The sequence below is a fragment of the Sorex fumeus genome, unplaced genomic scaffold, assembly GCF_029834395.1.
Source record: "Sorex fumeus unplaced genomic scaffold, SorFum_2.1 ptg000052l, whole genome shotgun sequence".
NCBI classification, from domain to species: Eukaryota; Metazoa; Chordata; class Mammalia; order Eulipotyphla; family Soricidae; genus Sorex; species Sorex fumeus.
Genome location: NW_026606109.1, coordinates 741891 through 767204, shown reverse-complemented (window position 1 = coordinate 767204; position 25314 = coordinate 741891). Strand labels below are relative to the sequence as shown.

The 25314-nt window shown below is 64.4% G+C and overlaps 1 protein-coding gene and 1 pseudogene across 1 annotated transcript; both read right to left on the bottom strand.

Annotated features, from left to right (window-relative positions):
• Positions 1–995: 995 nt before the first annotated feature.
• On the bottom strand, positions 996–1892 carry LOC130033287 (NAD kinase-like; annotated as a pseudogene).
• Positions 1893–7416: 5524 nt separating this feature from the next.
• THBS2 (thrombospondin 2) lies at positions 7417–21067 on the bottom strand. The gene is made up of 21 exons (XM_056124886.1): positions 21005–21067; positions 19806–20362; positions 17274–17358; positions 16302–16495; positions 15517–15657; positions 15298–15394; positions 14579–14746; positions 14329–14505; positions 13667–13840; positions 13292–13419; positions 13056–13205; positions 12238–12456; positions 12050–12157; positions 11634–11793; positions 10147–10265; positions 9562–9796; positions 9020–9247; positions 8608–8879; positions 8149–8246; positions 7903–8042; positions 7417–7502 (listed from the first exon to the last, which is right to left on the bottom strand). Exons 1-21 carry the CDS (start codon positions 21060–21062, stop codon positions 7495–7497), a joined length of 3516 nt encoding a protein of 1171 aa, XP_055980861.1. The 5' UTR covers positions 21063–21067; the 3' UTR covers positions 7417–7494.
• Positions 21068–25314: the final 4247 nt, after the last annotated feature.

The window sequence follows — 25314 nt, the reverse complement described above, 5'->3', positions numbered from 1 at the left end:
CCCACAGGAGGGTGACAGATGGAGAAAGTTTCATTTCTTTCCTCACTGGGCCCCTTTTGCCTGCTGGTTCTCTAGTCAAGGAATAAACGAGTATTTTCCAAATGCTTTATTTCCCCCTAGAATGAAACCAAATATTTTAGCACCTCCTGTGGAAACGCACATGTGGTGTGTCAGCACATCCGGGGTGGTGGCACAGGGTAACTGTTACAGCCACAGGCTGGGAGGAAGGGCCAGGGGTCCATCCCCCCCCCCCCTCCGCCCCACGGTTTCCCAGCCCAGCATCTGTTTCTGGGCTTGGCAGGTGAGTGGCCCCGGGAGGGCGTGTCTGAGTTGGAGAGGAAACAGCCTGGCACTCGGTCTGACGTTTTTCAGAATGAAACTAGTCCAAGTGGCTTGAGCCGCCTTCGAGAGTCTGATCCTGGGCGTAAGCTGCAGCTGTGTGGAGAACAAGGACTCACTGTTCTCCGGCGTGTCTTGAGGACGAGCTTTGAAATCATTTCCAGTGGAATTCCAGACCTGGGGTGGGAGTGGAGGCGCAAATATGCAGGAGCCGGCAAAACTGAGCAAGACAATTGGGCAGCCACCCGTGGGGGTCAGTGCAGGGGTGTGGACAGCCCACAGCACGGCTGGTCTGCATGGATGGTCCCACAGCACGGGTTGGTTTATGTGGGTGGTCCCACAGCACCAGCTAGTTTACAATCCCGCAGCACTAGGTGAGACTGTGAGCACTGTCCTCGGGCACCAGCCCCCCTCCGCCCACCCTGGGGGTCTCCAGTGGGATCCCACCTAGTTCTACGATGGGGAGCACAGCTGCATGGACCAGACACCTCCCCCCATGATGGGCAGGCCAAGAGGCCCTCAGACAAAGGCTCTACCCGGGGCGAAGGCTGCTCCTCTTTCCTGGGGCAGACTGTAAGCACAAGAATCAGATCTGAGACATGAACAGGTCACGTACGTGGTGGACAAAGGCTGCCTCTGCATCCCTGGCCGAGGTTCTAGCTGTCGGCACCACCCTCTTCTTCCTCTGAGAACTGTGTCTGCTTCTTGAGCATGTCCAGTGAAGACACTGGCCCGGGCTCTCGAACCAGTCGCTCATAGGGTCTCGCATGCAGATGGAGGGCTGCGGGTAGCAGGATGTGGTGATGCTGATGCTGTCTCCGTGACGTATCTCTGCCATTTCCGTCCATCGAAGGACACCCAAGCAGTGTTCCTGACTTCTGGGGACAGTATGATCTTCAGCTCCACTCCTGCAGGGACCACGGGGGGCCGGAAAGACAGCGAGAGGGGGTGGATGGGAGTGATCATGATGGCCTGCACATTGGGGTGGATCGTGGAGGCCCGGTGGCCACTGCACAGGCCATGCTCCCTGTGGGGTGGAGATGATCACACTTGGGAGGGTCACAGGTGCACCCCAGTGGCCTCCCACCACCAGCCCCCGGGCGCCCCACCCCACCTGCACCTACCATCCCCCTGCACCGTGGTGATGAGGTGCCCCTCCAGGTAGACATCCACGTTGGACAGGGGATGAGGGGCCCCTGTCAATCACCACCATTCAGCACCTGGGGGCGCAGGAGGTACGTGCAGGAGGCCTGACCCCCTCACAGCCCTGAGCACTGTGGAGGCTCTGGGGTGTGTCCTGTGGGCTGGGCCCACACACTTGGTACTGCGTCACCTGCTTCCCCAGTTCCACATCCACGGCCGTAGCCGGCACCCCATGTTCCCTGAGATGCTCACTCAAGCTGTGGAGACAGCTGGCACCTGGGCACAGAGCTCCTTCATTACCTGGACTTCAAGCAGCTCTGTAGAACCACAGCTGTGTTCCCCTAGATGACCTGCATGACCTGGGGCTGAAAGTTCTCGAAGCTGACTTTGTTTTTTTTTGACAGCTGCATAGTATTCTACAGAGCGTGTGGACGTATTGCAGTTTTTTTTTTTTTATCCACTTATCTGCTCTCGGGCACTCGGGTGGTTTCCAGATTCTGGCTGCAGTGAACACGGAAGTGCAGGTTTTCCTGCATTCTGTTTCTGCACACGGGAGCTGGGAGCAAAAAGGAGACAGCAGCAAGCAGCGGAGCAGTGAGCAGAGCACTGAGCAGAGAGCCGGAATCCAGCCTGGGTGTTCTTGTAACCAACACAACTAGGCTGTTGTGGTGCCACAGAACGAGCTGTTAAATGAAGAGCTTTTCACATTTCAAGACTCAAGGCCCTCCCGTTGATCGTCGATTTGCTCGAGCGGGCCCAGTAATGTCTCCATTGGAGACTTTGTTGTTACTGTGTCTGGCATATCGAATATTCTCGGTAGCTTGCTGGGCTCTCCGAGAGGGGCGGAGGAATCGAACTCGGGTCGGCTGTGTTGGCCGCTTGTAAGGCGAACGCCCTACCCGCTGTTTTTTAAAATTTCATTGAAGCGGGTAATTTACGAAGTCACCCATAGTTGGGTACTCGAGATCCAGCTTTGCAGCTCTGATGCCACCCGCTGTCGGCCTCTCCCCAGCACTGCCCCAGGCTCCCCCCGAGCCCCCTCAGCTGCCCTCTCGACGGGCACCTGTCTAAGGAGCTTGTCTGCAGAGTGCAGCTGTGGGGCCACTCTCCACTGCGAGCCCCTTTCCCTGCTGGGCACTGGAAGATCAGCATGTGGGCCGGGTGTCTCTGGTCCTTGAACGTAGGGTGAGGCCGGCTGCTGCCGTGCCCACAGGGGAGGCGCCATAAGCCCCAGTCAGGGCTGCTCTGGGCTGTCCTGGCCGCCTGACCCCACCTCCTGCCCTCAGTCATGGCGCTTCTGGTTCTGCTCTGCTCCAACCCTATCTGTGTCTCTGCAACATCACTTGGAGAGGAAAGCTGCTCGTGACCAGACTGCAGACATGTCCCAGCCCAGCAGCTGCTTCCGACACAGTCTCACGGTGGGCAGCCTGCACAGGGCAGGACGGTGGGCCCTGCGTCCTGGTCACCCAGAAGCAAGGTGGCAGGAACAAAGGCCAGCTCGCTGGGAAGGGGACAAGTCCTTCAGCTCCCCTGGCTGCCTCCTGGAAGACAGGAAGGACTCAGCACAGACAGACATGGGGACGTGAGCTGCCCGGCCACACGCTAAAGGCCAACTTGGGGGGCAGTGAGGAACGTCCCTTAGGAAAGCATGGCCAGGGGGTGGCTGGGGAACCCTTGTGAGGTGTGAGCGTGCAAAGTCCTGGTTCTCCATGTCCAAGTGTGAGCATACAGCCCGTTCTGGGTGTCCGAGTGTGGCCACTCAGGGCCCCATTCTCGCCTCCGGTTGTGACTGTGCTAAGCTCGGCTCTGACAGGTCATTGGCCTGAACCCTCTCTGTGTCGTCTCACCAGTGGCCTGGTGGTCTCCAGTGCAGACTCCCCCATTGCTGACAGGGTCTGTCAGCAATCCTCGGGCAGCCCCTCCATCTGGCAAACTGGGGACTCAACACTTTCTGAAGTCCCGTGACTGGGTTCCCACCCTTGTCCCCTTCCGTCTCTGTCTTCTGTGGGACCTGAGGCCTGTCACCCCCTTCCCGTCCGTGCCCGCCCCCTCCTGCCCCTGGGTCCCTGCAGCTGTGTTCTTCTCCGCCCTCTGGGGCAGCCTCTGTCCTGACTTCCTGTGGAAACACTCCTCCTCCTCCTTTCTCAGGTTTCCCTTCCAGAGTTAGGACTGGTCCTATGCGGAGCCTCTGTGGAGTCGTCTACCTGCTTGACCCTCGGCCAGCTGTGGCCTCGGGGAAGGGGCGTCCAGTCCCTGGGCTGGGGCCTGGTCCGCCTGCCAGCTCCTGCAGGAGGTGGGGTCTGCAGGACGTTCACCTGCACCCAATGTTGGGCTTCTGGTGGGGCAGGGACCCTGTCCCCTGTCCGTGAGGCCACACGAGCACAGAGATTGTCCCCACAGCCACTCAGCCTCAGCTCCGGCTCCACATGGGCTCCTCTCACCGCTGGCCGAGGGCAGCAGGCACACTGGGCGGGAGGGACCACGGGAAGAGGGGCTGGGGTGGTCAGTGCCCAGGGAGAGGCAAGACTGGTCACCTCCGAGCACCCAGGCCAGAGGCTGTGCCGGCGGCAGGTTCCTCTGCCTTCTTGCTTCCATTTCTTTCCGTTTTTAAAGAAAAAATAAACATCTCCCACACTGGGTTCTCAGCTGGCGATTCCTGAAAAACACTGAGTCAGAGTCCACACTGTCGGATTCCCACAGCTTGGGCCAGCGCCAGGGAGGAGGGAGACGTGGCAGGGCCGGCTGCGGGGGCGAGGCCCGCAGACGAGGCTTCGGCTGCCCCCCGACCCTCCCTGGGTGCTGCGGGCAGCACAGAGGCCGCAGGACCCTTGCAGGAGGGACCCACGGCGTGTCGGCGCCACTCGCGCGGGGCTCGGGGTGGGGCGGGAGGGCCGAGCCGGCTCCCCGGGGACCCGAAAGGGGCGCCGCGGGCACAGTTCTGCACGCCCCACACCGCCACTGCCAGGCCCCCGAGACCAGCAGGACGTTGCACCCCAAGGCCCCCGCCCCGGGCCCATCTCCGCCTCAGCCGCACTCTGCTTTCTCTGCACCTGTCAATCGGGAACCCAGCTGCTGGCCCCGCCCCCACTCTCAGCCCCGCCCCTCTTCTGGCCCCGCCCCACGCTCAGCCCTGCCCCTCTTCTGGCCCCGCCCCGCCCCGGCCCCGCCCCTACGTTAGCTCCGCCCCATCTGGCCCCGCCCCCAATACCAGCCTCCCCCCCAATACCGGCCTCGCCCCCTACTTTAGCCCGGCTCCCTCTGCTGGCCCGCCCCCACTCTCAGTCCCGCCCCTCTTCTGGCCCCGCCCCACTCTCAGCCCGGCCCCGCCCCTACGTTAGCTCCGCCCCATCTGGCCCCGCCCCCATTCTCAGCCCCGCCCATCTTCCAGCCCCGCCCCCTATTTAGCTCTGCCCCTCTGTTAGCCCCGTTCCCACTCTCAGCCTCTCCCTGCTGCTAGCCCCGCCCCTAATACTGGCCCCGCCCCCAATACCAGCCTCCCCCCCAATACCGGCCTCGCCCCCTACTTTAGCCCGGCTCCCTCTGCTGGCCCGCCCCCACTCTCAGTCCCGCCCAGCTGCCAGCCCCGCCCTGCTGTCAGTCCCGCCCCCCCAGTCTCAGCCCCTCTGCTGCCAGCCAGGCGGTTGCCAACCACGCCCCCTGTTAGCCCCGCCCCTCTTCTAGCCCCGCCCCGCTCTCAGCCCTGCCCCTTTCTAGCCCCGCCCCCACGCTCAGTCCCGTCTCAACTCCGCCCCAGAACTGGGTCTGTCTACTCAGGCAGTTCTGCTGGTCCCCGAGGAAGGAGGGTTCCCCGTCTGTGCTTGGCCCTTCATACACACACACACACACACACACACACACACACACATATGCATACACACATCCATACTCTCACACTCACACTGGCACGCACACTAACACCTATACATACATGCTCTCACACACTTACATGCTAACACACCTGTACAGGAGAGGGCTGGGGGTGGGCCTGTGGGCAGCTGAACTGCAGGAGCCTCTTCGCGCCACTGCCTAGCACAGCTGGCGGGTGCCAGAGCTGAGGGCTCCCGGCCTGGGTCCCGCAGTGGGCATGTGGTGGGCCCTCGCCCCACTGGGTGGCGCTCAGAGCCGCAGGGCTGGTGGGCGGCTGAGATGAATGGCCAGTGGAGGCCGGACGGCTCTCTGACCTTCACCCCTCGTGGGCCCTGCGCTGGGCACCGCATCAGGCCTGGATTTTTCTTCCTTTATCCCGAGTCAGTCGATGGAAGGAGGCAGAGGCGCCTCTGCCTGGGGCCAGCCGGAGACCCCTGTGACCGGCCCTCCCCGCTTCCTGGCCGTGCCCTGCTCTCTCCTCAGCACTCTCCTCTCTGGCTGCTCAGGGCTGACAGGAAAGCTTCTGAGGGTGACGCAGCGCTGGTACAAACAACCTGTGCCCAGATCCTGCGAATTCCCACAGGCAAAGGCCTGGGTCCTCTCACACATGCTTGGTGGGCTCAGAGGTGACCTGGGGTCTTTTTCATCCCTGAGAGGTGACCCCTGAGGTGACACGACTCCTCCCCCACCCTTCAGAGGCGTTCTGGCTCCTCCCCCACCCCTCAGAGGCGTCCTGGGTCCTCCCCCATCCCTCAGAGGTGACCCCTGAGGTGACCTGGCTCCTCCCTCATCCCTCAGAGGCAACCCGTGTCCTCCCTCTCATATGCTCCCAGTGGGCTCAGAGGCAGCCCCCGCGGGTGCTCCCCTCAGCTGCGTGTCAGGCGGGCGTGCGGGCAGCAGGCGGGCTCTGGGGCGTGGGGCAGCTCTCTCTGCGCTGCACCCCCTGGGCCTCGGGCCGTGGCGCAGGCCGGGTCTGTGCGCAGCAGTTCCAGGAGCTCCGGGAGCTCGGTCCAGCTGTGTGGTCTCCTCAGAACCCATCAGTGTGGCCAGTGGAGGGAGAGCAAGAGGCTGAGGCCGTGCTCAGGCCAACCCCGCTCCCTCTGACCACCCCCAGTTGACCCCACCTGCCCTTTGCGAAATCCTGAGCCACTCACCCCGGGACAAGAGGGCCCAAGGGCAGGGCTGGTAACTCAGGCCCCACTTAATGGAGCCAGAGCCCCGAAACTGTGTCCCTGAGTTCCCAGCACATCTGGGCGAGTGACCCTGGGCTCCAGGGCCTTTGGGTACCAGGAACTGGGGTGCCCTGTCTACCTGTCCAGGCCCACGAGCCTGGGTCCCCCACCCCAGAGTCAGCAAGGGTGCAGGGACCCAAGGGACCTGCTGGGGACCCCGGGGATTCACAGGGAGGCGTCCACACGGGAGCAGCACCCCAGGAGGGGCCTGCTGATGAGTGGGCAGGCAGGCACTCGCAGGCTTGAGCCGCACACTGGCTGCCTGGAGCCCAGTCGGGTCCCTGAGCCCCGCCAAGACGGGACCTGCACATCCGGCCCCGGCCACTGACCGAGGCCACTGTGGCCACCGCTCTCCCCTGAACTCTGTGCTGGCCGCTGGGCAGTAATCAGAACCAGTCACAGGCTACCAGAACGTGTTCTCTAGCCATTTAATAAATATACCGAGACGTTTCTGCCAGAGCCCGATGGAACAGTCCAACTGGGCGGGAGCCACCGTCGGGGCAGGGGCCGGGCCGGGCCGTCCACGGGCAGCACAGAGCTGCCACCCTCGGCTGACCTGGCCCTCGGGCGGCCTGTCCAGAATCCCTCTTTAATGAGCCGCCTTGCACCTGAGCAGAGTGGGCCCCTGCCCCCTGCGGCCGGGCATCCTGCATCCTGCCGGGCCCTGGTGCTGGCCTCCGGCCGTGGGTGTCGGACACACGTCCAGCCCTCAGTGCTCGTGCCGTCCCTGTGCCACAAGGTCCTGGTGGGGCCGGGGGAGGGGCCCGCGCTGTGCCCTCTGACCCTCGCAGCAGCCGCGGCCGTCTTCACTCCTGGTGGCTCCTGGCCAGGCTGACCCAGGTGACCGGCCACTCAGTGTAGGTCAAGGACGGAGAAGCGGGTGCCGACAGCACGTCCGGGATCTGCCGTCCATTCAAGCATCTGCCGGCGAGCACAGAGTGAGCAGCACCCACACCCACGGGCGTCCCAGCCTGCAGAGGCTGCTGGCACCCGGCGGGGGACCCATGGGGGAGGGAGGGAGGGGCGCAGGGAGAGATGCAGGGGGACAGAGGGCAGGAACGAGGGCAGGAGGGACGGAGGATAGGGGAGGGGATAGGGAAGGAGGGATGAGGGAAGAAGAAGGAGGAGGGACGAGGGAGGGAGTGGGGAGGAGGGGGGAGGGGAGGAGGCAGAGGGGAGGGCAGGGGAGGGGCATCCATGCCACGTGGGCATCGGGGGGACGACTGACCGACCCCGGTGAGAGGATCCAAGCTTGGACAACCCCCTCCCAGTGTCCACGTCTGCCCCTGCCCGCACTGCGGCCGCCGCCATCAGGCCCTACCTCTGCACTCGTACTTGAGGTCCGAGAAGTAAACCATCTCCTGGGAGAAGACGAAGAGGCCCAGGCGGCCGCCGGCATAGGTCTGGTCGTAGATGGGCCCCGAGTCGGCCATCACCTGCTTGCCCTCATGCACCAGGACCCTGCTCAGGAAGGACACACCGAAGCCCTGCAGCCCACTCCCGCCCACCCTGGGCCCCGAGCCCCCGGGGCGGGAAGACCTGTGCCCGCGGGTGCCAGCCGACTCACCTCATGAGGCCTGTCTTGGGCCGGTGGGTCAGGTGCCACCTGTAGGCAGTGTAGTCCTTCCAGCCGATGTTCTTGGGGTCGTGCCACAAGGTGCGGACCTGGGGGGGGCTTCGCCATGAGCCTGGGCCTGCCCCCCACCCGGGACAGGAGTCTGGGGGATCCCGGTCCAGCCAGGGCCGGATACACTCAGTGTCCTCCGAACTCCCTGTTCTGCTGCTCCCCTGCCCCCAATGGGGTCTCCCATCCCTGTGCTCCCCACCCCCTCGGTGCTCCCCACCCCCTCAGTGCTCCCCATTCACACATACTCTCCATCCCTCCGTGCTCCCCGTCCCCTGTAATCCCCATCCCTCAGTGGTCCCCATCCCTTCATGCCCCCTATCCCTGTGCTCCCCACCCCTCGGTGCTCCCCATCCATCTGTACTCCTCGTTCCTCCATGCTCCCCGCCCCACCACGCTCACCTGTCCCTCCGTGTTCCCTGTGTGCCATAGTGCGTTGCGCAGGTGCTCCCCGGTGCCCGTGGTGGAGTTGACCACCTTGAGGGACACGCCCGAGTAGCCGTAGGCGTGTGTGGGCTTGTCCTCCCAGTAGGTCTGTGTCACCTGCTTCCACATGACCACGTAGAAGCGGCTGCTGGACTGGTAGCCAAACACGAAGCCGGCGTAGTCGTCATCACGCTCCGTGTTCACGTAGAAGGTGCCGCTGAAGTCCACCGACCCGAACTCGTCGAAGCCTGGGGCCATGGCACCAGAGGTCCCCGCTGGTACAGGCCAGGGGCAGCCCACCCCACGCCCGGGGGAGGAGGTGGCCCGCCCATGCCCAGGGAAGGAGGCAGCCCGTGCGCAGGCCCCAGGCAGGGCCGCCCAGGCTCACCCACAGCGATGCCAGGGTCTGAGTTGGCCGTCTGCACCAGCTCCTTGCCCTGGTGGCGTATCACCCACGTCGGGTCTATCTGGGTGGTGCCCTTGGGGTCCAGGGGCACCATCTGGAAGTTCCGGAAGTCCGTCTCACTGATGGCGCTGTTCTCGGGACACACGTCGTCGATGTCTGGGACGGTGTCATTGTCGAAGTCGTCCTTGCAGATGTCCCCACGCCCGTCCCCTGCAGGCAGGAAGAGACTCAGGAGAGGTCAAGAGCACGGCTCCAGAACCTTACCCCGGGACTGGGCTGCCTGGTGCCAGGACAGCCGCCTTGCGCTCCATTCCATTGTGCTAAGCAGGGGCTCCAGGCTCTGCGTGGGGCCATCCAGGGACCCACCCCCATGCTGGGGGACACACGTCCAGGGACCCTGCCTGCACCTGCCGTGGGGGATGCGTGTTGGGGACCTGTCTCCGTGTACCGTGTGGGGTGCATGTCGGAACTCCCCCTCTGTGGGCTGTGGGGGTGCATTGGTGCCCGAGGCCCCCCGGCCCTACCATCCGCATCCTCCTGCAGTGGGTTGGGCACCAGGCGGCAGTTGTCCCTGTCATCGGGGACGCCGTCGTTGTCGTCATCGGGGTCGCAGGCGTCCCCGCGGCCATCCTGGTCGTGGTCAGCCTGGCTGGCGTTGGGGATATAGGGGCAGTTGTCCTGGTTGTTCTGGTGCCCGTCCTCGTCGATGTCCTCGTTGTTGTCACAGCGGTCTCCCACCAAGTCGTTGTCCACGTCGGTCTGTGGGACACGCCCAGCCGGTGTCACACGAGTGGACACACCCCACGAGCATGAGGGCCCAGGCCAGAGCAAGGGACAGGACAGGAGGTGAGCACCCCACGCACCTGGAGGTGATCCCACACACATGGAGTTGACCCCACATGTGGAGGTGACCCCCTGCACACCTGAAGATGACCCGCACAGTGGGGAGGTGACCCACACACCTGGAGGTGACTTCCCCTGCACATCTGGAGATGACCTACACACCTAGAGGTGACCCACACACCTGGAGATGACCCCCCTGTACACCTGGAGATGACCCACACACCTGGAGGTGACCCACACACCTGGAGGTGACCCCCCCCGCACACCTGGTCAGGGTTGGGCACTAGTGGGCAGTTGTCACAATGATCACCCACGCCATCACCATCCGTGTCCCGCTGATCAGTGTTGTACACATAGGGGCAGTTGTCACGCTCATTGAAGACGTCTGTGGGAAACGAGAAAGGCCCTGACATACTCTGAGTCATCCCTGCCGTGGGCTCAGGGATACCCTCAGTCACCTACACTGAGACTTCCAGAAAGGTGCCACCTGGGGCCTTGGTGCCCCGGAGCTCACAGCAACCCAGGCTGCCCCCAGGCAGCACGGAGCCCAGAGCCCCTGCTTCCACAGCATGGCCTGTAGTGGACACCAGATGGACACAGAGCTGGGCATGTCCTGAAGTGGACACTGGGATGGACACAGGGCTGGACGTGTCCTGCACTGGATGCCTAGGATGGACACAGGGCTGGGCATGTCCTACAGCAGACACCAGACGGACACAGAGCTGGGCATGTCCTGGGACGGTCCCAACAGAGCGAGGGTTGTCCACCATGTCAGACGACCCCGAAAAGCCCACTCCCTGTGCACCAAGCAGGAGAGCGGCAAGAACGGGATCGGGCCAGGGTCCGCACCCCTGAACGCCCCGCCCCTCCGCGAGGTGGGGGAGAAGCGAGAGGCCCGCTGGCAGAACGAGAAGAGCGGTCCCATTCACGATGGACACAGAGCTGGGTGTGGCCTGTGCTGGAAGCTGGGATGGACGGGGCTGGGCATGTCCTGCAGTGGACACCCGGGATGGACACAGAGCTGGGTGTGTCCTGAAGTGGACACCCGGGATGAACATAGGGCTGGGCATGTCCTGGAGTGGATGCCTGGAATGGACACAGGGCTGGGCGTGGCCTGCAGTGGGCACCTGGGATGGACATAGGGCTAGACATGTCCTGAAGTGGACTCCAGGGATGGACACAGGGCTGGGCGTGGCCTGTGCTGGATGCAAGATGGACAGGGCTGGCTAAGACTTGTGTCCTGCATGATGTGACCCAGACCCCATGATGGGCTGAGGAATAGTGGAGCCACCTGAGAGGTGGGGGTAGCCCCAGGGGCCTAGGATGGACACCCAGGATGGACACAAGCCAGAGCAGAGAGCAGAGCGTGCAGAGGCCTGGGCAGCCCTGCCTGAGGTGGAGCTGGGACTGGGCCCGTGAAGGGCAGCGGGAGGGTCGGCAGAGAGCTGGAGCTGGGCACGGGGGTGGCAGCGAGGGTCCTCAGCCTGGGGCCCTGCACCCTGCCCTGTGCTGCCCGGAGCCTGGGCCCTGGGGCCTCCGCACGTGCAGGTCGGTGGGTGCAGGGCAGCCTCGGCCTCACACTGAGCCAGGCAGGAGCCTGGACGCTCCCCGGGGCGGGGGGCAGTGGCAGTCCAGGGGTCTAGAGGTGGGCAGGGAACCCTGGAGGCCTGCACGGCATAGGGGGCCACCGCACAGGCCGGCCTGGGCTGGAACACGCCCACGGCAGCCCCGGGCACTGCTGAGGGGCACTGACCGTCCCCATCGATGTCCACCGAGCAGGCGTCCCCCTCCCCGTTGTGGTCCGTGTCGATCTGGGCGGGGTTGTGCACGTAGGGACAGTTGTCACAGCGGTCCCCAACCTCGTCCTTGTCGTAGTCGAGCTGGCGAGGGTTGAACAGCAGCGGGCAGTTGTCCTGCCAAGAGCAAGAGTGGAGAGGAGGCCTCAGGGGAGCGGGTCCCAGGACCGCCCGGGACTGGGCAGCCGGCGGGCACAGGTGTGCAGGGACAGCCAGGTGCCTGGGCTGCCCGCGGCACCCCCGGGAGAGTCCATGGGGAGGTGGGAGAGGAGCCGGGCAGATCCCCCTGCCCACCCCAGCACCCCGGGACCAGCCCTCCCCGGTCCCGCGCCCCAGCCGTGCCTGCACCTGTCCCCACCCCCGGCCCCCGCACCTGCTCGTCGGTCACGCCGTCGTTGTCATCGTCCTCGTCACAGGCGTCGCCCACGCCGTCCAGGTCAAAGTCCTCTTGCCCGGAGTTGGGCAGCCGGGGGCAGTTGTCCTGCGGCAGAGGAGGGCGGTGAGCCTCCCCTCGGGCTGGGAGGAGCAGGGTGGGGGAGGGGCCCCCCTGGCAGGGCCCACCTGCACGCAGTGTGCCGAGGCGTTGCTGGCGCAGGGCAGGCTGCGGTTGGGCCAGCCGTCCAGGTCCGAGTCCTCCCCGCAGAGCGCCCCGTCGCCCGCGTAGCCCGTGCTGCACTCGCACTTGTACATGGGCTCGCTGAAGTGGCCCAGGTAGATGCAGTCTGCGTGTGGATGGCAGGTGTGCGTCTCGTCCCGGCAGGGGTTCTCGGGCTCACACACCTGCCGGCAGGGGCAGCCGAGAAGGGTGGGTGTGGGTGCTGGTGGGGAGGGTGGGCCTGTGCCCTGGGGCTCAAGGGTGCAGGGGTGCAGGGGTGCGGGTGCCCTGGAGGGATGCAGGGGCAGGGGGCGGGTGTTCTGGGGGTGCAGGGGTGTGGGGTGCTGGGTGCTCTGGGGGATGTAGAAGTGCAGGGGTGCAGGGTGCGGGGTGCTCTGGGGGATGTAGGTGTGCAGGGGTGCAGGGGGACGGGTGCTCTGGGGGTGCAGGGGCATGGGGTACAAGGTGTTCTGGGGGATGTAGGGGTGCAGGGATGTGGGGTGCTGGGTGCTCTGGGGGATATAGGGGTGCAGGGGTGCCGGGTGCTTCGGAGTACCAGGGGTGCAGGGGTATGGGGTACCAGGTGCTCTGGGGTACCAGGGGTGCAGGGGTGCGGGGTGCCGGGTGCTCTGGGGCACCAGGGATGAAGGGGTGCCGTTCATGCCTCTGGCCATGCAGGGGTTAGGGCAGCAGGATGCACGGGTTGGCCCTGCCCTGGGCCCCTCTGGGCCTGGCCACAGACAGTGCGGGCGCCCGAGGCCCCTGGCCAGCTCTGCCCCTTCACCTGCTTCTCCGTCTGGGCCGACTCCAGGCCGGCCCCAAAGGGCTGGTTGCCGCGGTAACGGGGTGGGCAGGGCAGGCAGTGGAAGCCGGGCTGGGTGTTGACGCAGCGGCTGCTGCCGGTGGTGAAGCAGAGGTCGGCGACCACGGCGCACTGCGGACAGACAGACAGACGGACAGATGCTGTGAGCCCTGGCCACCTCTCCCCACCCCCCCCACCCCCCAACCGGCGGCACCCACCTCGTCCAGGTCCTCACAGAAGGAGCCATTGCCCAGGAAGCCCGGTGGGCAGGAGCCGCAGGACCAGGAGCCATCCGGGAAGCTGTTGCACTGGGCTCCAGGGAAGCAGGGGTTGGACAAGCAGCCATCTGTGGACAGACGGAGGGACGGTCAGGGGCCTGGCCACCACGGAGGGAGGCGGTGGGGCCGCGGTCAGTTCCCCCGGGTGGGGGCGGGCATGTGGGGGTCAGGGTCATCGAGGCGACTGTCCACCCCACGTGCCCACCACTGCACACACCACCACCGCCCACCCATTGCAGCCTCAGGCCCAGCCCCCCAGCCCACACCTCCCCCCCACTCCTCCCCACCCTCCCCTCCCTTCCCCTCCCCGCCCACCTATTGGGCAGCGTCTCTTGCTGCACATCTGGTGCTGCTGTGGGTCTCCGGCACAGTCCTTCCCTCCGTGCTGTGGCTCGGGGCTGTTGCACACACGTGTGCGCTCCCGGAGGCCACCTGCACAGGTGACCGAGCAGGCCGACCACGGGGACCAGGGACTCCAGCGGCCGTCGACTGCAAAGAGCACAGGCTGGGCACGCGGGACAGTGGGGGGCGGTGGGGGAGCCCAGAAAGGGGCCTGGCCAGAGTCCAGAGCCCGAGGGACAGCAGCGGGCGAGGATGCCAGGGTCTGGGGCTGGGACTGAGACGGGCTGTCGGGACAGGCAGGCAACTACGGGCACTGGTCAGCTGCGGCTGGCCCAGAGCCACGGGCAGGGGCAGCAGGGCCCAGCAGGGACACCTGGCAGGGAGGGGCCACAGGACACCACGTGCACACACACAGGCCGGAGCCCAGCGTGGGCAGCCCAGCACCCAGTGGACACACACAGGCAGTCCCAGCCCGGCGTGGACGCACGAGGCCTGGGCTGCGCTGCCCCGCGTGAGTGTCCACATGGAGTGTCCAGACCCTGCTCTGGACCCTAGGAGCTCCGACTGGGAGGGCCGGGCGGCAAGTGGGCAGTGGTGCCCCCCAGCACCCCCGTCCCTCCCGGGCGTCCACTCACCTGGGCAGGGGCGGCCCTCGCAGGCCTGTGTCTCACGGCCCCCGCCCCGGCAGGGCTGGCCGCCCAGCTGAGGCAGGGGGGAGTTGCAGAGCCGAATGCGGGTGACCACGCCGACGCCGCAGGTGGCCGAGCAGGACGACCAGGGGGACCAGTGGCTCCAGCCGCCATCCTGCCGGACTGCACAGGGCAGTGGGCTATCAGGGCACTGCCCACTGGGCGGCCCGCCCCGCCGCCCCCCTCAGGCACTCACCGCGGGGGTCGCACTGGCCCGGGCTGCAGCCGCGCGTCTGGATGGACGGCCCTCGGCACGCGCTGAGTGTCACATCGCAGGAGCGGCCTCGCTGCTGCGTGCCCGACCCGCAGGTGACCGAGCACTCGGTCCACTCAGCCCACGGCGACCAGCCCTCCTCGCTGACCACTGCGGACAGAGGCCGTCACCGGTCGGGCCGGGCAGGAGGGAGGGCTGGGCACTCTCGCGTCAGGGCACCAGAACCAGGGCTGGGGAGGGCGGGAGGGGGCGGTGGCCCACGGGACTGGGACCAGCCACACGGGCACACGGGCGCAGGCTTACCCCAGGACAGACACACACACGCTCCATACACTCATACACTTGCACTCACACATACACGTACACACTCCCACAATGCACACGCAACACTCATACACATATAAGCACTCACACTTGCAGAAACACGTCAACTCACATACACACACATTGCTCAGTCACACACATACACATGCTCACACACATGCTCTGGCTCACATGCACTCAGACAGACTCGCATACACTCACACACCGACACACACTGACACAATCACACCGACACACACTGACACGCTCATATACACTCACATAGACACACACACCGACACACACCAACACGCTCACACTGACACGCACTGACACGCTCTCACACCGACACACCCACACGCTCCCTCCACACACAGCAGAAACCGGTGGGCACTCACCGTGGTCACAGGAGGGGCAACACTCTCCATCCTGCAGGGATGGGCTGGCACAGGTGGCCGGCGGGCAGGTGATCTGGTGGCAGATGGTCCTGAGACTCTGCGGGGAGAGAGATCTGCTGGCGGGAGGCGAGCACTGGGCACGAGCACCCACGGCACCGGCCCAGCCCTGTGGGCACCCACGGGCTTACCACGGGCAGACGGGCTCCGCCCGGGCCTCACCCTGCAAGTGCACGTCGTGCAGCGGTCCACCACCCACGTGTCGTTCTCTCCGTAGAAGCGGCCGTCCTGCAGGCAGCCAGACGCATTCCGGGTCCTGTGGGGGCCCCCGATCATCTCCAGGAAGAGCTGGTTCTCGCTGGACTGCGGGGCAGAGGGCGGTGAGCCGGGGCCAGGGCAGCAGCGTGCGGACAGAGAGGGCCCGCTGAGGGGCTGGCGCGGCTGCAGACCCCCAGGCCGCCTGGCCCACGCCCTGGAGTATTTCTCCCATGACTGCCTGGGCTGGGCTCTGGGGGCCATGCAGCCTCTCAGGACAGCTGCCCACACCCATGACCCCAGAACTGAAGTCTGCCCCGACAGGGGGTCGGACACAGGCACCTGTGGCCACGGGGCCTGGGTCAGAATCTGCAGGAGCGCCGGGTCGCCCCACGGGGCAAATCCTCGATTCTGGGGGCCATGAGGTGAGCAAAACCTCTAGCCTGGGGTCCCGAGGTGGGGAAGCCCTAACCCAGGGTAGCCAGGGCTCCTGAGGGGGAGACTAACTGGAGTACCAAGGTGGGGAAATCCTCCAGCCTGGGGTCCTGAGGTGGGGAGTGCTCCCTGTGTGCTCCCATGTGCTTCCCATGTGCTCCCGTGTGCTCTCGTGTGCTCCCCGTGTACTCCCTGTGTGTTCTCCATGTGCTCCTGTGTGCTCCCCGAGTGCTCCCCCACGTGGCCTTGTCTGGCCTCCTGCCTGGCTCTCAGGGCGCCCTGCACGCTGCCCTCGGGTCCCGCCCGCCCGCACGCACCACGGCCTGTAGGCGGTCCTGCATGCGTGCCACCACGCCGCGCAGCTGGGCCAGCTCCTGCAGCAGGCCGCCCAGCTCCTCGCATGAGTGTCCGCACACCCCGGACTGCAGCTGCACGCGGCCCAGGGCTGTGGGCGGGAGCTGGGGGCCCAGGTAGAGCGTTTGCGTGTCCTCTCGGATGGCGTTGGCTTCTGCTGCGGGACAGGGGACAGTAAGTGGCCACAGCTGCGGCTGAGCCGGGAGGATAGCTGGGCGCCCTCCAGCCCACTTGGCGAGCGGGAGGGGTCGGGGCCCATGACCTCCCCGCACAGCCCGTCCCCGACAGTCCATCCCCAAGTCACAGGCGGCCTGGTTGCAGGGGCCCACTGGCAGAGCAGCTAGCGGGCTCAGAAATGGCCCATGGACACCCCGCACCCTGGGGCCTTTGTGAACCTAGTCCTGGGAAGGAGGGGCCCTCATGGAGGGCTCCTGACCCCGCTGTCCCCAGGTGCTCCCCAGGTAGTGGTCAGCGCCCTGCACGCCCCAGGTGTCGTGGGCTGTTTCTGAGGAAGAGAAGGGGGTGGGCAGGGCAGGCCTGGCACAGCCTCCCCTGAGCCCAGAAGAGGAGCCTCACAAGCTCCCAGCAGACGAGGTGCTGGTACAGAGAACTCAAGTGCGAACAGAGGCGTCTGGGGTCCCATGGCCCCCGGGGCTTCCCTGGGGCAGCCGTGACAGCCCTGAGCTCTGTGGAAGAACTTCCCAAGTCAGCCCGACCGAAGCCGTGGTGTCCTTGGACCAGGTGCCGCGCGGTTAGCCTGGCTGGTCCGGGTCCTTCAGAGCTACAGACTGGCCAGTGCTCACACGAAGCCCCTGCACCAGGCCACGAAGAACCCTCCCAGACAAGGTCAGAGGTCACCTGGTGAGGGAGAGCCCGTGCGGTGGCTGAGTCTGCAGGATGGGCTCAGCAACCTGCCCCCCCAACCGCACACCTACCTCCCTGGCCCTGCAGGCAGCCTTTCCTGCTCAGCACCTCTTCCACGGAGTTCTCGAACACCACATAGACGTTCTGCAGCAAGCCCTGCAACAACACACACTGTCGTCCTGCAACACACATAACTGTCATCCCTGCAACACACATGCAACACTGCCCTCGCCTGCCCGCACATGCACTGTCGTCCTGCAATGCACATGCACCATTTTCCCTGCACACGCACCATGCCCCCATACACGCGCCATCCCCGCCCCCCCCCCCCCGCACACGTGCCATCCCCCCCGCACACACCATCCCCTCGCCTGCTTGCGCGTGGCACCGCCTGTTGGTGCTTCCTACAGAGCAGCTTGAGCCTTTCAGAGGAGACCCCAGCAGGGCCTCCGGCCACGCCCTCCCAAAGCCCTGACTTCATCAGGTTATCTGAGACCCCTTCCAAGAACTCGCACAGAACAGGGGAGAAGAGAGGGCTGGAGCCATAGCACAGCAGGGAGGGCGCTGACCTTGCGTGGGGCCAACCAGGGCCAACCCTGTACAGAGACGGTCCCCCGAGTACTGCAGGAGTAACCTTTGAGAAGAATGAAGAAGGAAGAGGAGAAAGAAGAGGAAGAAGAAAAGGAGCAGGAAGAAAAGGAGGAGAATGAGAAGGACGGGAAGGAGGAGGAGGAGGAGGAGCAGGAGCAAGAGGAGGAGGAGCAGGAGGAGGAGCAGGAGGAGGAAGAGCAGGAGCAGGAAGAGCAGGAGCAGGAGAAGGAGGAGGAGCAGGAGGAGGAGGAGCAGGAGGAGGAGGAACAGGAGCAGGAGGAGGAGCAGGAGGAAGAGGAGCAGGAGGAGGAAGAGCAGGAGGAGGAGGAACAGGAGCAGGAAGAGGAGGAGCAGGAGGAGGAGGAACAGAAGGAGGAGCAGGAGGAGGAGCAGGAGGAGGAGCAGGAGGAGGAGGAGCAGAAGGAGGAACAGGAGCAGGAGGAGGAGCAGGAGGAAGAGGAGCAGGAGGAGCAGGAACCGAAGGAGGAGGAGGAACAGGAGCAGGAAGAGGAGGAGCAGGAGGAGGAGGAGGAGCAGGAGGAGGAAGAGCAGGAGGAGGAGGAACAGGAGCAGGAAGAGGAGGAGCAGGAGGAGGAGGAACAGAAGGAGGAGCAGGAGGAGGAGCAGGAGGAGGAGCAGGAGGAGGAGGAGCAGGAGGAGGAGGAGCAGGATCAGGAGGAGGAAGAGCAGGAGGAGCACGTGGAAGAGGAGGAGGAGGAACAGGAGGAGGAGGAGGAGGAGCAGGTGGAAGAGGAGGAAGAGGAACAGGAGGAGGAGGAGCAGGAGGAGCAGGTGGAAGAGGAGGAGGAGGAACAGGAGGAGGAGGAGCAGGAGGAGCAGGTGGAAGAGGAGGAGGAGGAACAGGAGGAGGAGGAGCAGGAGGAGGAGGAGGAACAGGAGGAGGAGGAGCAGGAGGAGGAGGAGGAGCAGGAGGAGGAGCAGGAGGAGCAGGAGGAAGAGGAGGACGAGGAACAGGAGAAGCAGGAGGAGGAGGAGGATCAGGAGGAGGGGAGGAGCAGGAGGAGCAGGAGGAGGAGGAGCAGGAGTGCTCCCAGAAGTCTGGACAGTTGAGGGCTCTGGCAGGAGTGGACGGCAGGGGGATCACAAGCTGGGATGACTCAGACTGAGCCCCGCGAGTCCTCTCCCCACGACTGACTCCAGCTTCCCCGAGCTCTCAGGTACAGACTCTGAAAGCAGTGCTCCAGGGTCTCAGGGCCAACCCAGAAAGGTTAGCCTGGCCAGGGGCTGCCTCTGCCCTTTCTGAGGGAGTCAGAGCCGTGGCCAGTGCCTGCCACGTGAGTGCTGACTGGGCTTGTGAGCGGGTCAGCAGGCACGAGGGGCGCAGACAAACAGGGGCCATCCCCACCGCCTGACCGTCCTTCAGGCCGTGCCATCCAAGAATCAGCCTCGATCAGCAGGTCAGAAGCTGACTGCAGGCTACCTGCTTGCGGCTGCTTCAGAAAGTGGGGTGTGTGCATGCTATATGCACTGCCTGTTTGTGTGTACGTTTGTGTGTGCATGTGTATATGTACAGTGTGCTATGGTGTGTGCACATGCATGTGGGTGATGTGTACAACTGTGTACATCTCTGCGTGGGGGATTTGTGTGTGCATCATCTGTGTGCACATATCTGGGTATGTGGGTCATGTGTGGTGGTTGCATCTGTGTGTACATCTCTGCATGGAGAGCTTGTGTGTGCATCTGTCTGTACACCTCTGTGCAATGCACGTGGGTTCCTGTGTGTATGGTGTGCATCTGTGTGCATCTGTGCACGCATAAGTGTGCTCCTGTGTGCATGTGCATGTGTATTCCTGTGAGCATGTGTGCGTTTGTGTGTACATCTGCGTGCACACGGTGGACTGTGTGTGTGGGGGGGACATGTACATTCGTGTGGTCCGATGGGAAAGACTTCCAGGCAACACGGCCTGTGACAGGGGTGTGCCTCCCCCTGTCATACACAGCATGTGCCCCCTGACCCCCGCATGTGCCCGGAGAGACCCAAGCCCGCGTACCCTGAAGTGGCTGTCCCGGCTGGCGCCCTTCACCACGTACATCCTGCTCCTGTCCGTGGCCAACTGCTCGTAGAAGGGGTGGTCCAGCCGGACGCTGTCGATCAGGTCGCAGCCCACGTACAGGCTGAAGGCCTCCCCGGCCACCTGCACTGTGACGTTCTTCCACTGGCCATCGGCGAGGCCCACGTCCTCCAGGGACAGGAGGTGTGGCCGGCCCTCGAGCCAGTAGGTGAGGTCCAACCTGTCCTCGGGGCCGTTGGAGATGATCTCGAACTGCCTCTGGGCGGCCCCGGGGCCCTCGAGGGCCAGCAGCGTGCCCCGCGAGGAGCTGTCCTGCCGCAGGTTGGCCGACAGGAAGAAGCCGTCCCTCTGCCGCATGGCCACGGCCAGCTGGCCCAGGGCGTCCGCGCTCACGGGTGGGATGTAGTCAAACCGCACAAAGCGGTACGCAGGCGCGCCAGGCTCTGGCCCCCGGAACTGCTTGGCGCCGATCGTCTTGCGGTTGATGTTGCTGATGCTGAAAAGGTCGAAGGATGCGGCCTCGTCCCGGTCACCAGCTGCCCAAGGGAGCCGAGGAGGGTGTTACAGGGCGCCAAGTGGGGACACGGCACTGAGGGGGGAGGCACGGCACCGAGGGGGGAGGCACAGAGACTGAGGGGGAGGCAGAGTCTGAGAGGGGAGGGACAGACTGAGGGGGGAGGCACAGAGACTGAGAGGGGGCACAGGACTGAGGGGAGGCCCAGGGCACCAGGGGTGACCCTGTTGGAAGGGCCCGTCCTGTCCCCAGTGTGTCTCCTGGCATCTGATGCCCCTTAGCCCACCCATCCTGCTGACCCTGCTGTTCCTCGCACCCCCTGCCTGTCTGCAAGGGCGGAGGAACCGGCCCCCACCCCCATCCCCGCCTGTGTGCTTCTTCTGGAGCTGCGCCAAGCCATGGAGACGACACACACCAGGCGGCCCTCGGGAGGGTTCCAGGTCAGTGGACAGTGGAAGGACCCAGGGCAGCCTGAAGCACAACTGGTGCCAAGCCTGGGAGCCCTCAGCCGCCGACCCTGGGGACAGGGAGCCCGGCCAGCTGGCAGGGGACCCGGGGAGACTGGGGAGCGGCTCCGCGTCCACGAGGTGCCCGGACTCCCCAGTTCTGCATGCAGGGCCGACCCTCGCCCCTGCCCAGCGCCGAGGCACCTGGCCCCACTCACCCAGGCCAAGGGCCCCACCGGGCGTCCACAGCACCAGCAGCAGCAGTGGCCAGGCCATCGCCACGCGCCTGTGGAGGAGCAGGGCGTCAGGACACCTGCCCGCACACCCAGGCCTCTCAAGGATGGCGGTGCCCCCCGACTGGCCACGCTGGGGACCAGCAGAGAGCGGCGTGAGCCCCGGGGCCAGAGCAGACGTCAGCTGAGGACGAGCGGAGAGTTCAATCTGCTGGTTTCCTGCAGCCGGTTTTTCCATTGGGGGTTTTGGCCGGCCCGGCTGGTGCGGGACGGGGGCCAGGATGTGGGGAGCCGATCGCGCTTAACCCTGCACAGCCTCCAGGAGCCCGCCCGCGTGTCCAGCAGTGCCCGGTGGCGGCAGGCACCCTGAGCTGAGCCAGAGCTTCCTGCTCGGTAGCCAGGGGCACTGGGCACTGCTACCGAGGGCACCGTGGGCCAGCACGAGTGACGCGAGGTGGGGTAGGGCCCGACAGCCCAGCAGGCAGCGCCCACTTGCAGCTGTGGGGCTCACGGGCCAGAGCCCTGGGACCTGGCACACGGCACACACATGGAGAGGCGTGGACACACCAAGACGCGTGGGCCCACCAAGACGCGTGGTGCACACCCAGATAAGTGCACACATACTAGGATGCACAGACACACTGAGACGCGTGGACACAAGCTACACAGACACACCGAGACGTGTGGACACACACCAAGATGCACAGACACGCCGAGCTGCATGGGTCCCGCTCACCCCCACGTCAGCTTGTCCGCCCAGGGAGCCCGTCCTCCTGCAGGAGCATCTCTGAGCAGGGGGCTGGGAGGCTCCAGCAGGGCCCGACGTTCACGGAGCCCCAGCCCCTGCTTCCCGGACTGCCCGCCACCCACACCCCTGCGGGCAGCAGCTTCTGAGCAACAGAGCCCAGGCGGCCGCCTGCTGCTCTGGCTTATCCTGGGACACATGCCAGTCCCATCCTCTGTCCCCTGTCCCTGTCCAGAGGAGCAGCCCGCCAACCTCTGCCCGGCTCTTACCCAGAGGGAAGCCGCGTGGTCGGGAAGGTGGCCGGGAGCAGTGCCGGGAGCTGGGTGTCCTGGTCCGGCTCCGTCTGAGGCGGCTGGGAAGCAGCTGCCGAGGGGCCTCTGCGCCCTTATATCCCCTCCGTGCGCACCGTCCAGCAGATGCCGACTCCGGGCCTCCTCCAGGAACCACTTCCGTCCCCTCTGCTCCCCGCGCTGGCACAGGGCCCTCCCCCCTGCTCCTGCCCCCCGCAGGGCGGCAGGGGAGGAGCCAGACAGGCTGGGAGGACTTTCCCAGCTTCTTTCAGGAAATCGAGCCTATAAATAAAAGCCTGGCTGCGCTCCCGAGGCCGAGAGAAAGTGCTGAGCTCCAGTGCGGGCCGGTTTCCCCGAGAGCTGGGCTCCCACCGCCATGTCCCAGCCCGAGACCCCTGCTTCCCAGGGATGCTGCCTCTGGCCAGAGCCTTGGGGAGACCCAGGGGTGCTCCTGGCGGGTCGTGGACGTCGCTGGGGAGGCGCCAAGGCTGACTCCTCCGTGCCAGTCTGCACCCACTAGTCCATGTGGCTCCCGCACCCTGGTCACAGAGAGGCTCATGAGCAGGACAGCAAGGCCAGGCAAGGCGAGCGTGAGCACAGAGCACTCGTGAGGTCACATTTGGCCTATGGGATCACAGACCTGGTAGGTCAGATGATCTTTGGGGGGTCACAGACCGGGTGAGGTTATATGACCTATGGGGTCACAGAACCTTGGGGTCACATGACCTATGGGATTATAGATCCATGAGGTCATATGACCTCTGGCATCACACACATCCATGAGGTCATGTGACCTGCGGTTTCACACACCCATGAGGTCATGTGACCTGCGGTTTCACACACCCATGAGGTCATGTGACCTGTGGTCTCACACATCCATGAGGTCATGTGACCTATGGTTTCACACACCCATGAGGTCATGTGACCCGTGACACCACACACCCATGAGGTTATGTGATATGTTGCATCACACACCTATGAGGTTATGTGACCTATGGTGTCACACACCCATGAGGTCATGTAATCTGTGGTCTCATGCATCCATGAGGTCACGTGATCTGTGGCATCACATATACAATAGGTCATATGAACTGTGACATCACACATCTGTGTGAGATCACAAGGTCTCAGAGGTCAGGGGGCTGACTTTGGGGTCTGGATTTGAAAGTTGTCCTTCAGGTGCAAGCCTGGGGCCATGTCAGCTCTGCTGAGGGATGTCTGAGGTGCTGAATCAGTGTGTGAGGTGCTGGATCAGTGTCTGAGGTGCTGGATTGGTGTCTGAGGTGATGCAACGATGTCTGAAGTTCTGGATCGGTGTCTGAGGTGCTGGGTTGGTGTCTGAGGTGCTGGGTTTGGATCATAGCTGTACAGTGGGGTGGCAGGTGGTCGTTGGATCTAGAGCACCACCCATGAGTGAGATCCACGTGTCTTGGTATCATCTGGCAGGAATCTTTGCATGGACACCAAGAACTGGTGCCTACCAGCTGGCTGAGTGCTCACCACCCGGCATATGTGTGCGAGTGTGTGAGTGAGTGAGTGTGTGTGTGTGTGTGTGTGTGTGTGTGAGAGAGAGAGAGAGAGAGAGAGAGAGAGAGAGAGAGAGAAACAGATGGGGGGAGGAAGAGCTTGTGCTTGCCCAAGAGCCCGGGAACCCAGCCTCCATCCAGAAAGGGCAGAAAATTCCAGTGGTGATCAAATATTCAGCGGGCAGAAATGAACTCGATCCCCACCGTGAGCAAGAGGAGCTTTCGCAATGCACAGTCAGCGATCACACGCGTCCGCATGGCCTCTGGGTTGGCACAAGTTGCCAGATGCCCTAAAGTGCTCGACTCAGGAGCTGTGGTCCTGTATGCAGCTGGTCCGAAGGCCCAGACCAGAACTTACCAGACTTCCAGGCTCAAGGCCACCCGGCCCCAGGCACATGCCAAGAGCTGCGCCTGTTCCAGGTTGGCGGGGCCCCACGCCTTGTTAGCCGAGGCCAGTAGCTCCTATGTCCAGTCCTCCCTGCAAGGGTGAGGCCAGTGAGGGGGTAGCTCCATGGGGCCCTCCAGTCACTCGTTCGTTTCATCCCAGATCTGATATCCCTAAACACGGCTGCGCAGCTGACGTGACTTTAGCACAGCTTCTTCGATGGGCCACCGAGGAACTGTGTGAGTCGCCACTGTGGATAAGGCGAGATTCTCCTCCCTCTCCAGCCACCCAGTGCTTCTCAGCAGTCTTCGACCTGGAGCTGTCACCAAAGCCAGAGGGCAGCCCGCCTCCCCCCCCCCCCCCCCCACCCAAGACTGCTGTGCTCGGTCTGTGGGCCTCCTGATCCCAGGAGCAGCTCTGGAAGCTGGAAACTTGAGAGCTATTTGGTGGTTCTGAGCAAGGGTCTGTGCAGCAGGAAGGAGTCAGCCGCTGGGCCCCAGGAAGCAGCCGCTGGTTGTCCCGCTGCCTCAAGCGCCTACCCCATGCCTCTCCCCCTTCCACCTTCCCTCTGGCACCTACTTCTTCAGCCTTTGAGTTAAATGTGCATTTTGTTCATTGGCTTTGTCTGATCGCGTGGGACCCACCTTCCCAGGCTGCAGGGAGTGTGACCGCGTGGGACCCACCTTAGCCACAGGGAGTGTGATCACGTGGGACCCACCTTCTCAAGCCACAGTGATGAGATCACGTTGGACTCAGGGAAGAGGCATCTTGGGGGTCACAAGAAGGCAGCAAAGATCTCAGCTGGAAGAGCCTTCTGAGGGGCCAGCCAGGACTGGGTGTTGGCACAGGACACCACAGCATGGGTCAACCTGGTGAGTGATGGGGGCCAGCACTGGGTCAGCTGAAGGGACAGGCCAGATGGCATGGTGAGGTGCCTGGGGATGCAGAGTGCGTGCTGGGAACATGTACCATGCGTGCCACGAGAGCTGTGTGGATGGTGAGTGCCATGCATACAATGGGGCAGAGTCGGTCGTGTCCTCCAGCCCTGGTCTCAGTCTCCCCCTGCCACATCACGTCCGCTGGCAGGGCAGGGTGCAGCGGGGACAGCTCCCCAGAGCTCTACTCCGACCCCCACTGAGAGCACACATGTTCTCACAAGCCTCCCACGTACTGCACACTCCCAGCCCACATGCACATGCTGCCATGGACATGCACGCTCTCACACTTGTGCACATGCACACTCCATGTACACAGGCTTGCCCATGCACGTACACACACAATCTTGCCTGCCGGTTCCACTGGACACTGGTGAGGATGAGCTAAGGGGGTGACTGTGGACTAGCTGTAGT

Bases quoted from the DNA above. Each gene is read 5' to 3' on its own strand.
- THBS2 (XM_056124886.1), bottom strand. From the start codon at position 21,062: ATGGCCTGGCCACTGCTGCTGCTGGTGCTGTGGACGCCCGGTGGGGCC. The intron at 13,420-13,666 runs GTGGGCGGGGAG...GTCTGTCCACAG, and splicing joins CAAGAGACGCTGCCCAATAG to ATGGCTGCTTGTCCAACCCC. The intron at 9,797-10,146 runs GTGTGCGGGGGG...CGTGTCCCACAG, and splicing joins TAGTGCCCAACCCTGACCAG to ACCGACGTGGACAACGACTT.